We start from the raw sequence: 13143 nt of genomic DNA, 5'->3' as shown, positions 1-13143 counted from the left end.
ACCTAAACTGTGTCGGAGGAAAAGACATGGGGCAGGTCAGGGACTACACACGGGCAGGAATGAGAACCCAGGAGGCTTTTATAGAAAACAATGTGAGATGCTGGTGTGGGAAGAGTTCTTTGGGGCTGAGAGGCACCTAGGGGTCCTGGCCTCTTTGACCTCCCCCAGGAGGGTGGTGTCAGGGAAGGGAAGCTGCAGGGGATTTTCCAGGGAGCATGGGTGGTAAGTTGAGATCTTGGGTGGATCAGATTCTGTCAGGCACAGTGACCTGGGTGCACAGAGGGCACCCAGGAGTATTAAAAGTCTGGGCGCCCCAGCCTCTTCAAAGGAAAATGGCCCCAGGCAGTTCCCTCGGCATAATTTCCTCCGGGATTCCCTACTGGAGGGAAGCCTCTGCGGCTCTCACCAGGTTGGTGGTGGGGCCAGGGAGGGGACCCAGCCAAATCAGCCTCAAGCGTGCCAGCAACCCCGCCTGCTGAGGTACTCCCAGTTTGTTAGCGACAGACCCCATCTGGTCCTGTCTGTGACATAGGACAAATGCATGGTGAGAAATGACAAAGCGCAGTGTGTGTCCAGATTGAAGCAGAGCCGCCATTCCAACTCCCCGTGGTTCTGAGACCACTCCAGTCGTGGAAGCCCAAGGCCTCAGAGTAACCACCTGGGTGGAAAGACTCCTTCTGGGTACCCCATTTCCCCCTGTATCTTAAAAAAATTGCATCTGTGACTGTACCTGGGTGATGTGTCCTACCTGAACCCCAGGGGACCTAATGCAGCTAGGACCAGGTGCCCTCAGGGGTGGGACCTCTGACTGGGACAGGACGTGAGCAGTGTTTATAGGAGGGGACAGCTTTCTTGCCTGCCCTCACTGCACAGTCAAGGGAGCAGGAAGAGCCATCTGGAGACTGTGTGGGTGGTCTTCTCGAGGTGGAACACTCTTTAGGGACAAGGCTGGAGGGCCCTATTACTGGGTGGGTCCTCACATGTAGCAGACAGAACAGTGAAAGGAGACCCAGGACTTCTGGATTCTGGTTCCGTCTCTGCCATTGTTCAGCCTGGTGGTGCTGGGCAAACCACTTCACTGCTTTAGGTATATGAGGCCATTGGACTTAGTGATGGGTGAGGTCATTTCCAGCCTCACAGAGTTCATGGCTTGGGGCTGAGAATGCTGGGCATGTTTAGAGGAAGGTTATAAAATTAAGTTTTCTCTCCAGGGTGTCCCTTCCTCAGCAGCCCGGTCAGGCCCTCTACAGTCCCTCTCATGGCACCAAGGAGAAGCACAGGACAGGGGACATAGATCTGCCTGTGTGATCCTGAGGAAGTCCCTTAATAGCTTTGAAGTCCAATTTGTTTTTTCTACTGCATGATGGGATTCATACCAGACAGATAGGGTGGCAGTGAAGAACAAATGAGATTTTTTATGATGTATGAATATCCTTCTCCAAAGAAGATTTGAAATGGTGTACAAAATAGAAAATGGAAGACAATGACATAAGTTGGAATAGGAGGTAAAGAAGGTGGAGCGAGAAGGCACACTGATTCTCAGAACTCACTCCTTTACGTCTTGTATGTGCACTACGGGGGCTGCAGATTTGGCCATAAAGCTTTCTGTGACCCACTCAAAGAGAGAAATAAAGTCAGTTACCCCATTTGCTGTATCCTTAGGGTAAAAAACTAAGCTGTTTAGGAGATGAAACAGTAATAGACTTGAGAGAAGTTTCTTGCAGTGAGGACATGGTGAGATGTGGTGAGCAGCATGGCTGACGCTGACGCTTGAGTCATTCCAGAGGGAGTTTCATGGGCTCAGACATGGAGTGGGAAAGTGCTGCAGACACGGGCCACTCTGCGCCAATGAACGAACCCTCTCCACCTCCATCCCGCAGAGAATCATACCTCACGGCCGCATACAGAGCAACATGATTGCTGTGACCACTCACTCCCCCTGCATCGAAAGTCACCACCTGGAGGGAAACACAGCGTTTTCACTCCCAACTGTCTGAATGCTTTCTCTACTGCCTCAACTTCAAAGTCGCTGTCCCCATTCCCTGGGAAGGACAGGAGAGTCCTGAACCCTGAGACTTCAAACTGAGTCTGTAGGAACTGACTCGGAGCAGATGAGTGGCGTGGAACCAGTGCTGGCTGCACAGAGGCTGTTTCCGTAGGTCTTACTATTTGCCCTGTTCCTGGCCAATGGAGCAGAGTGGAATTCAGCCACCAGAAAGACCTGGCTTCAGAATATCTTTGCTTCTTATCTGCCCAGCCAGTTATTAGCACACTCAGTTTTCCTGGCTGGCCGCTGTGTGAACTTTGTTCACGTAGATGCTGTCTGATTGATTTGGTCTCTTTTCCTTGTGCCAAACCAAGGGCACAAAGGCTTTGAGGACAATGTCCACTGTGTCCTGGGGTTAAATTTCAGAAGGAGTATATGTACTCATAGGTGCCTCTGTTTCCATTTTCACAGATACATCATCTATTTACCAACTACAAGTTTAGTATGAGTTCCAACATTTCATTTCTGCACAGAGTAAAAAAAATTCAAATCCTAATACTAATTATTGAATAATAACAATAATGAAAGGATAGCTTGTATAATGAAAAAAGAAAACAAGGGTTCAGAAAAAGGTAGGAGTGGTTGGCTAGGGGTGGTAGAGAGAGGAAGGCTGTCCCCAAGCAAAGCAGGTGACCACACGGCTGCACAGGGGGACCTGGAACTGGGATTGGAACAGGCTGGGAAGGGATTCACTAGTGGTCTTTCTGTTTTAAATCATAAAATATTGACTTCATGTATAGAAAACTCTCTTATACTAAGAGCAGCTGACATTTAGTGAGCACAGGCTGGGGGCTGGGGCTGTACATTAAAGGAAAATTTAAAGTCCCATCAACTGATCCTGATTCAAACAAGCTGTAAACAAAAAAACAAAATAAAAACATATTTGTGACGAGAGTACTGGAAATGTAAAACACTGATATTAATGAATTATTAATTTTAGGTGTCATGATGGCATAATTATGTTAATAAAAGACTCAATGTCTTCTAGAAATGCATACCCAAATGTTTAAATATGAAATATGGGAAGGATTTGCTTCACAGTAATACAGGAGGTGGGCGAGGTGAACAGGTGCTCCAATAAAAATAATATTGACTATGAGTTAATAATTACTGAGGCTAAGTGATAGGGGCACAGAGGTTCATTAAACCATTCTCTCTACTTTCGTTTACTTGAAATTCTCCATAATGGGAAAATTTTAAAAGAAGAGTTAAAAGCTTTTAAAAGGCTTACCAAATAAGGGCAGATACATTTGTCCAAACCAATAGAATGTACACCACCAAAAGTGAACACTAATGTAAACTCTGGACTCCGGGTGATGACAATATGTCTGTGTTGGTTCACCAATTGTAATAAATAGTGGGGTACAAGGGGTGTATGTACTTTCTGCTTAATTTCGCTGTGAAACCCAAACTGCTCTAAAAAATAGTCTATTAAACAAGCCAACCACAGAACTCGAATACCCCATTCTGATGCCAGTCTTCCGTGCCGCTCAGTAGAGGGAGACCTACTGAGTCTACTGTCTGAGAGTGGATAACCCAGCCCCTTGGGCAAGTCACAGAACTTTACACCTGGAAGTCATTTCAGCTTCCACTGTCTTGGTTTCCTCATCTGTGAGATCAGAAAAGTTATACGTGCCCTACTTTCCTCACTGGGTTGGGGTGGGGATGAAATAAAACCCCATGGAAGCTCTAAGAACTGTGTAGCACTTCACAGCCCCGAGCCCGTGCCATCAGATAGAGGGTGCCAGGAGGGCGTGGTGACTGTCACAGGCACGTAGGGCGGACAGCATTCCCTGGTCAGGGGTTGGAGGCCATGTGGAGTTTGGCTCAGTCACCTCTGAAATTCCCCAGCCCTTTGTTTCCATCACATCCTATGCCTTCTCATAGTCTCCCCCTTCCCTGTGTTGCCTTGTAGCCAGCTTCCGTGACCTTTGCAGCTTTCTGCATGAGGACAATGGCCCCAGGAGTTCTTTACAGAGCTCCGTCCACTCTTTTTCCCTCTAAATTGCAGAACTCTGTTCAAATGAAACCTTACCCAGACTCCAATCAAGGGAGGTAATGGAGGGGCTGATCTGGTTTCTCCAAGACAGTGGTTCTCAACCAGGGGCAGTTTGCCCCAGGGACATTTGGCTGGAGGTATTTTTATTGTGACAAACAAGACAGGTTGCTACCGGGACAAGGTGGACTGTCTCGTGGGCAGAGGCCAGGGAGGCAGCTAAATGACCTACAAAGCACAGGGTGATTGGGCCAAACGTCAGTGGGGCCCTGGGGGCAGGGACTAGGTGTGCCTGGTCACAGCTGTATCCCCATTCACAACTGGCAGTGACTATCACAGAGCCCATGCTCAGTATTTGCTGAATGAAAGGCAGAGGGATGGGTCCCTGCCTCCAGAAGACATGCTCACGCCCCTAGTCTGCTTTCTGTGGAGGGGAGCACCAGGCCCTCCAGTGCTGTCCCGTCAGCTTTCTGCATGGTTCTCCTGATGCTCCTGCAGTGGGCAGGGCAGATAGCTCAGCAGTGTACGACAGAGCTGGGGGCAGACAGAACCCCGTTTCCTTCCACCACACTGGGCTAAGGGCTGCAGAGCCAGCTTCTGCTCTGGATAAAAGAGAGCTTTTTCTCTCCAAAGCCCAGCCCAGGTGAAAAACTCTCCCTGGCTGAGCCCTGTGCTCCTCACCTCTGCCTGTGCTTGCCTGGTGCTGCTCATCTGACCTAATCGGTCTACACAGGCACCTGGGGCGTTCCATGATTTATGCAGTCAGCCGGGTATGGGATACTGCCATGGGTGACTTCTCACCTGCCTAGTACCAGCCCCTCATCCCTGGCCCTGCAGGAACTGTAGGACAGTGTGGCAGTGCATCACCAGGGGCTGAATGGGAATCTGTACCAGCTTGATTATGGCCACTTATGTCCCTACTGGCCATGATGTTAGCACGGCCTTATCCTTCTATTGTCCCATGAAGTGCAGGTCAGGGAAATCATTCCCAACCACCCACATTATGATAACTTAGCGTTTCCTTATTAACAGCAAGGTGTGTTTAAGGAGCTGTTTTCAAGCCAATTTCCTTGCTTACAGAAATTAAGTCAAGTCAAGATTATCCTGATAGTAAAGTTTCCCTCACTCGCTTGAATGAATGTGGGCAGCTCAGACAACAGAAAGAGCTCCAGGCAGGGAGGTGGCAATTAACAGTGCAGCAGTTTGGGAAAGCACTGTCAGGGACCTGTTCTTGGGGCTGTAGAAATGTCATGGCGCATGGATCTTCAGGGACCTTACAGTCTACTTCACAAGACATGGTCTGTTCTTTAAAGGATGTCACAGGTGCAGGACACACAACAAATACTGCAGGAATCCCAGAGAAAGCTGAAGAAGTCAGGGAAGGCTTCTTGGAGAAGGAGGTCTTGCGGTCTGGACCATGAAACACTTTCCTGGGACACAAACTTGGGGGACTGTTCAGAGAGCAAGAATGGCATGCAGAACCGAGGGTGCCCTGAACTCCTTCCTCCCTGGTTGCTCAGAGCCACGGCAGCTGTAATGTGGTAAAAAAAAAAAACCTGGTCCTTTGGCAAGGACCAATTCCGCTCCCCAGTGCGCAGTGCTTCAGTAAGGGCCGGATCAAAGAGGGCCAGGTTCGGAGAGACAGGGGTTTAGCCTACAGGCAGGAGTTACTGGCAGACCAGCCGTTCTTACACACTGAAGTAGGAGAGGGGAGACTGCAGGGACTGGCCCCCGGGGAAGGCACTGCCCTAGGTACGGGGGGCACCGCAGCACACGCCACAGACCTCACTGGGCTACTTCAGGCTGGCCTGAAGACGGCTCTCTCCAGCTGTCTGGGCCGTGGCGCCCTGAGAAGGTCTGCCCGGGCGGGCCGTGCTGGAACAGGCAAGAGGATCCCCATGAGCCCACTCAGCAGGGTTGGCATTTGACTCTGAAGCCCAAGGACCGAGCCCCCTGCTCTCACACTCGGAGCCTCTGGTAAGGTGACACTGGGAGGTGTGGGCCTGCAAGCTGCTGCTGACCATTTTTCCAGTCAGGAAGAGGATGAAGCCAGCTCACAGAGAGAGACGGAGAAGAGCCTCGGCTGGGCGGCAGCTCATCTGCATCCCGGGCTGTGTGCGATTCAGAGAGGGTGGCCAGGCGCCCCTTCTGGCCTGTGTGGACCGTTTCAGTGATGAACTTTTACTAGCACACAAAGACGGTCTGATAATATTGTCAATGAAAATCTGCTCTTAAGAAGGTCTAGTAAATTAGTTCACTCAGTGAATTCATCGTTGATAAAACGCCTTATGGCAGTTTCATTTTTAATGAGGATTAACCAGAACTTAAACCAAAAGACTGGGGCTTTCAATGGTAGAATTTCAGGCATTAACCCCAGAAGGGTTTAGTAGTATTAATTTTGAGGGCGATAGTAAGCCTCCTTAGCAGCCTAACAAATCGGCCCCTGGCAAGGCCCAGGCCAGGGGACCCTGGTGCAACTGAGGCCGTTGTTTCCAGACTTGTCCAGCTTGGCCAGTAAATGTGAATCTCCACTGTTGCTCTAACTGTGACTAAAATTTTCTGCCTGTAGTGAGTGTGACTTTATTCTCACGGTTTTTTGGAATGGGAAATCGAGGCTTAAAATCCTAGCTCCATCCCTTGCCAAGCCTGGGTGAGCTGCTCAGCCACTGGTAACCTCAATGTCCCCACTGTGAAGAGAGAATTCTAATACTTACCTAAAGTTGAAGTATGACTCTAAGTGGGAAAACACTTGGTAATAGGTGAAATTCTGTACAGAGGCGTAGCACAGGCTCTCAGCACCTGAGTTTGTGGGTGGCAGGACAGAGGGGGAGGGTGGGGGGTTAGAGATGACACAGTTTGGAAAGAACCTCTGCCTCAACTGAGTGCTGGCAATTTGGTTACTTGATTTCATGGAAGGTGTGTTTATTCCTCTGTCATTTTGAAAGAGCCCTGGGGGACTGAGCCCCCTTTTAGGGTGGTCCTGGAGAAGGGCTGGAGGTGAGAGTGCAGCCACAGGACAGGTGTGGTAGGACCCCAGCTTTGCATTCTGAGAGGGTGTCTCCTTACCAGGTTGATGCCATTCCTTTCTATGTGCTGGAGGAGGACACTGGCCACATGCTGGGTGTCCCACTGCATGCGGGGGTCATCTGGGAAATCCCTGGGAGGAAAGAGCACAACTTGAACACCTTTTCTAAGCAGGCTAAACGTCCCCCTAGGCTCTGGTAGGTGTGTGCCAATCTTGTGATGGGAATCTAATCAGGGGACACCCTTAAGTATCCAGATTTCAGTGAAAGAGGTAAGAGAAACATGACAGAACTAGAAGTCAGGGCACAGTCCCACACAACACATTTTGGGGTTTTGTGCTCATTGCTGAGGGGAAGAAACAGACATCAATGAGACAAGGCTCTGTGCACGAGTTGTGGAGACACATGAGTTAACATCAGATTTGGACACAGAGCAGTATGGTACGTATTTTTATAAGAATAGTAGTAATATTGCTTAATAAAAGTACAAAGATGTATTGCTTCATTTAACCTCACGAACACCTGTCAAAGAGCCTCTACAGATGAAGTTAAGTAGCCTCCTCACAAGGTTGTTAGAGCTGGATTTGAACCCAGTTTTCTGACTGCAAAGCCAAGATGCTTCAGTCCTGGAGCAGGCACTGCACCACCTAGCTCAGGAGCAGAGGTCTCTGCAGATGAATCTGCACCTTATCTGTCTGTCTACTCAGCCACGTCACACACCTCTCTCTTCCTCCGTCTCTTTTTTGTATATGGATCTGTGGCATCATCTGATGGAGACCAAGGTCTCAATTTGAGCTCAATTTGAAGTCATTATTTAGTCTTATAAGTAGGTATCTCTCTCTGTGGCTCAGGTGCTGCGGCAACACCGCCATGCTGAGAGGACACAGCTCTCTTGGCTCCCCAGCAGGTAGGCTGCTATAACTTTTCTATGGACAAAGGCCACTCGCTGACCTACTTCGGACTTCCGTCAAAAGAGAGCCACTGAAGGTTTCTCAGCAGGAAAATGACGTGAGCCTCAGCACTAAATACTGGAGTTATTTCCACTGCTTCACTGTCTGCTCTACCAAATCCCTCAGATGTCTTCTGTAGAGGGCAGCTTTATACTTTTCAAAATCAGAGTCCTTGCTAGCCATTCCCTGTGGTCCTCATACTGCTCCTGCAGTGAGCAGACAGCTCAGCTGGTGGGGAAACGTTAGGGACAAAGGGGAAAAGCAGGGACCAGTACCAAGTTCTGCTTTGCTCCCAGGAATGGAGCCGAATGTGTATGTGGAACAGGAACCTGCTGAGCTCAGACTGCTGAAGGAGACACAGATAAAGCAATAGAGGAAAATACACCCTGGAATGAAAACAGTTACATACATACTCCTGGCTGGGAGGTCCATATAACTGTATTAAGGCATCATTGTAGAAACAGAATACACCAAAAATATTCACATGGATGGAGAAGCAGCCTAAAAGAAAGATAGGACAGCAGTTGCTAAGCCTATGAATTCTCAGCTTTGAAGTGTTGAAAGATAAATCCCAGAGTGGAAAGCTCACTGCCGCCTGCTGTTTCTCTTCAGAGCCCTGGGATCTGCTGTTCTAGGCACTTCACCCAGTAAGATCCAGAGGGACTGGAGTCACTGCATGCCTTTCTTTGGTGGCTCTACCTCTGACCTGGGACGAGGAAGCCAATTATTTGGGAGGTCTTTGGAATGTAAATATCCCTTCTCTTATCTGATACCTCTGATGTGGCAGCATGGTTTGTGATCACGTCTCAACTTCTCTTGGTCAGGCAGTCGAGATTTTTCTCAACCTGTCTCCTATTTCGATCACCTTCATTTCTCTTTATTTGAGGAAGCAAGTAAGATAACGTGGGAGAAAGTATTTGAAAAGTAAAGGAATATGTAAATATCAGAGTAGTGGCTGTTAGAAATACTTCAGCCTAATTTAGGACCTTTCAAGAAAGAAGGGAAGAAAGAAATCCCTGTCTTTCTTGCTCTGGAAGTCCCTTGAGAGAGAACTCTTTGCTGATTACTTACATCAGTGGTCAATGGTTTCAAAGTGGGGAGTAGGCACCCCAGGAAATGTTTAAGATGATCTACTGAGATAAAGCAAGAAATCACTAGAATTTCTACTGATATTTTTTTCAATCTGTTCAAATTTTTCGATTATAGCTATTTTATAAGGTATCATACTAGCAGAGTTTAACATGGATACAATTTAAATAAATAGGCCCACCATCTTACTACTCTGATGGACAGTGACTGCAATGGGGTGTGGAGGGGTCTCGATAATACAGGTGAATGTAGTAACCACATTGTTTTTCATGTGAAATCTTCATAAGAGTGTATATCAATGATACCTTAATAATAAACAAACAAACAAACATATAAATAAATAGGCCCACAAATATGGGAAGTGCATTCTCAGATTTTGTTTCTTTTTATCAGATGACTATAATAAAACATGTTTGGAAATCACTGGGTCTAATCTACTCACCCTACATTTCACTTAAATTTTTTTCCCTGGATATTTAAAAACCACTTTATTGGAGTGTAATTTACATAATATAAAATCCATTCATTTAAAATGTACAACTTAGTCATTTTTAATAAATGTATGGAATTTCTACATTTTATTTTACCAGTGTTTTGCATGTATTTAATTCTCCAAATTATTATAAGTTCCCTGATGGCCAGATGTTATGTTGGCCACTGAACAGTCAGCATCCAGCTAGGGGAATGGAAGCCATCAGGTGGTTCAGAAGGAATTGATGGGAAGACCTGAGAGGCCGAACAAGGAACCATGAAACAACCTGGAGGCTGCAACGAGAAGCCACCACCTCTTCCAGGATGGCAGCCAGTGCTAGGGGATGGGGGTGGGGGTGGGGGACTGGAATGGCAGGAGCTGGAGGCATGGAAAACATCCAGCTGCTGCTGGGGCTGCCCGAGGTGCAGGGACGGGCAAACACCCTGGGTTTCCCTCCTGCCCTCCAGTCTCCTGTCATCGCCACCTATTGGTCAAACCTATTAAGAAGCCAACTGGCAAGAGAACCTGGGAAACATAGTTTCACTGTACTGAGCAAAAGCATAAGGCGTCTGGCAATGTTTTGGTTATGGCAGATGCCCATGGATAGCTGCTTCCAATTCCTGCTCAGTCCTGGCCCTAAACCTTCAAAGGAGAGCAGCAGTCTGGTCACCTGCCTCTGAGAGTCTGAGGAGTCCAGCTTTCCCGCTGTACGGGAATGCAGGAGTCAGCTAGCTGCTTGAGTGCAGAGGGCAGCAGGGAGACCATGGGGAGGACATAGAAGCCACTGCTGAGTAAGCAGGGTTCAAGGCTCAGGGAAGGGAGATGTGGCAGCTCTGCCCCAGAAGCTCAAGGACAGAGAACTGCACATGATTAAAGGGGTCAGTGTCTTCAGGAGGCCATGTGGTGCTGTGGAGTGATCACCAGGCAGGAGCTATGGCAGGTGTAAAGCTGGGATAATCCTCGGCTGCACCCAATGACCTCCTAAGAGCCCTTCAGGCTCTGAAGTCTAGGATTTCATGTTGTAACCACTTTCTGAGTGAGTTTAAAACACTGATCATGGCTTGTCGTTTTAGGGAAAAGCAGAGGTCGTGGATGGTAGTGAGCATCAGGATGGTCAAAAACAGGCCCCTGGGATCCTGCTCCTTTTACTTCCCAGGCTTGGTCAAGTTCCCAGTATTTATTGATGATCTGTTTATATTTCAGTGTTTGCACATTACTGTGAACCTTGCACTTAGAATAGTTCCTGGCCGATAGTCAGCATTCATTATCTTGTAATTTTTTCCTATTTCCCAAGAAAGGGAGGGATTGTTCATTATTATTAGGAATAACTGAGATAGGTTTTAGACTAGTGTCTTTCAGTAGCTGCAGATGGCCCTACTGAAGCTCTGGGCACATATACACATTCTCTCTAACAGGACTTGTGCCGTCTTGCTCTATGTCTGAGACGGAACTCTGACATGACCAAAATTCCCAGAGAGGTGAGGACATTGCAGTCAGGGAAACAGAGCCTTCCGCTCCAATGTCCCTGGAATCCTCCCTTCATGGAATGCCTGCCTCAAGCCTCAGAACTTGGGATTCCTCCCTGTGCTTCCTTCTACCTGGCCAAATCTAACACAGGCCTTGCTTCAGTGCTGCCTCCTCCATGAAGCCTTCTGGAAGGAATTTGGGTTCAACTACAAAGTTTAGACGGTAAAATTCCCAAGACTGCCCTCATTTCTGACACCAACTGCAAGTTCAGGGGTTCCCAAAACTACCCTCAGGTTTAATAATTTGCTAGAAGGATTCACAAAACTCACTGAGAGCTACTATACTATACAGTTACAGTCTTTACATAGAAAGGATACAGATTAAAATCAGCCAAAGGAAGATACATGCAGGGCAGAGACAAGGAGGTGTCTAAATATGGATGATCTGTTATCCTTTCCCTGCGGAGGTGGACACATTATCCTCCCAGCATTGATGTGTAACAGTACACATGGAGTACTGCCAACCAGGGAAGGTCACCTTTGATGCTCAGAGTTTTTATTGGGGTTCCATTAAGTAACCATGATTGATTGACTGATTGTCCATGTGGTTGATAGCCTCCAGGGGGACGACACTGCAGGACCCAAAGCCCCACCCTAAGATCTGGTCTCCTTACCACTGAAAAACCCCAAACAAACCCAAAGATACTGCTAGCCTGTATGACATAGATTACCTTCCAGAAGCTAAGGGTAAAGGCCAGATCTCTCTCTGGGAAAGGCTAAATTCTTTACTATGAGCCTTCCTTGTATTTAGAAATGGTACTGAACTTTCCTGTCAACTATGGCTTGGACCACTTTACTGAGCACCTAATTAGATACAGTATTCTATTATTTTTTTGTTTTGTTTTGTGTATCTCCAGATTTGAAATCAGATAAGAAGATAGATGTGTGTCTCAGTCTTCCATTTCTCGTGTGGCACTTCATACAATTCAAGTGAAAGGACAATTTATTTAAATAAACAACAAATAATTGAGCTTCTACAATGTGTAAGCACTGCATTAAGGGGCTTATAAGCACAGCTGCTAGACACAAGTAGCCACCATTTGGCTGAGCCAAAGGCAGCTAGACCAGCTTTGGGAGGTGGAACACACAAGTAAGAGTGTTGGAAGACAGCGATTTTGTAAAATAGATTAGGGGTCATATGGATGGTAGTACAGCATGAAGAATATAGTCAATGATCCTGTAATAACATCTTTCTATGTTGACAGATTGTAACTGCACTAGTGGAGGTGAGGATTTAATAATATTGGTAACTGTTGAACCACTGTGTTGTATATTTGAAACCAATATCATTGTATAGCAGTGATACTTCAATAAAAAAACACACACAAAAAATGGAGAGAAGATTAAAAAAATAGATTAGGGGTAAAAAAATGCATGAATTGTGGAGGTGCAAGGCATTCTGATGGTACCACCTCCCCTCAAGGCTGAAAAATATAATATTTGACACTGGGAAACTTCAAACAGATAAACGTAGAAAAAGCAACCATTTTCAGACCAACTACCTGAGCTGTCCTGTGCTTAAAGTTCAACCCTAACCAACTCAAGGCTTGAATCCAAGTAACTACTTTTGCAGAGTTTCTTTCTTCTCTGCTGGATTAACAATTCCACCTTAGATAAACATGGCAGCAGAAGTAAGCAGACCCTCTATCAATCAGCCACTGGCACCTTACTTAAGACACAGTTGGCAAACAACCTTTGCCCCATTTTTCTGTCTTGTCCCTCTTCTTGCTGGGCTGGCTGGAGTTTGTATATGCTGACTGGAATTGAAGTGGCCCCTTTGGTCCATGAAGTAATGTTAGGTATGAAAGCCAGACACAACAGAGTGGCAAAAAAGGAGGCACGCTGGCCCCAAAGGCTTGTGGAGTGGAGCCATCACACCAGCCCAGCCAGTGCACCTCCTCCTGTCACAGTTATTGTGGGTGTTCTGTCATTTGCTGCATGACTTAATCCTGATATACATTCCATCATTTTTCAAAGCCTCCACTTTATTCATGAATTAGGTTTTTCCAATTTTTATTTTTGTAACAAGGTTGTAACTTG

The 13143-nt window shown here is 47.0% G+C and overlaps 1 protein-coding gene across 3 annotated transcripts in view; it reads right to left on the bottom strand.

Annotated features, from left to right (window-relative positions):
• The window catches only part of PIGL (phosphatidylinositol glycan anchor biosynthesis class L), a 103229-nt gene that overhangs the window by 35911 nt on the left and 54175 nt on the right, over positions 1 to 13143 (bottom strand). For all 3 annotated transcript variants that reach the window (XM_017671387.3, XM_037013201.2, XM_037013196.2), the window contains 2 exons: positions 7110 to 7200; positions 1891 to 1958 (listed from right to left, as the gene is read on the bottom strand). In XM_017671387.3, the coding sequence (XP_017526876.1) occupies positions 1891 to 1958; positions 7110 to 7200 (159 nt within the window). The remainder of the gene's footprint in view (positions 1 to 1890; positions 1959 to 7109; positions 7201 to 13143) is intronic.

Source organism: Manis javanica, chromosome 4 (genome assembly GCF_040802235.1).
Source record: "Manis javanica isolate MJ-LG chromosome 4, MJ_LKY, whole genome shotgun sequence".
In the NCBI taxonomy this organism is placed as follows: Eukaryota; Metazoa; Chordata; class Mammalia; order Pholidota; family Manidae; genus Manis; species Manis javanica.
The sequence above is the reverse complement of the archived record's forward strand: the minus strand, read 5'-3'. Positions and strand labels throughout refer to the sequence as shown.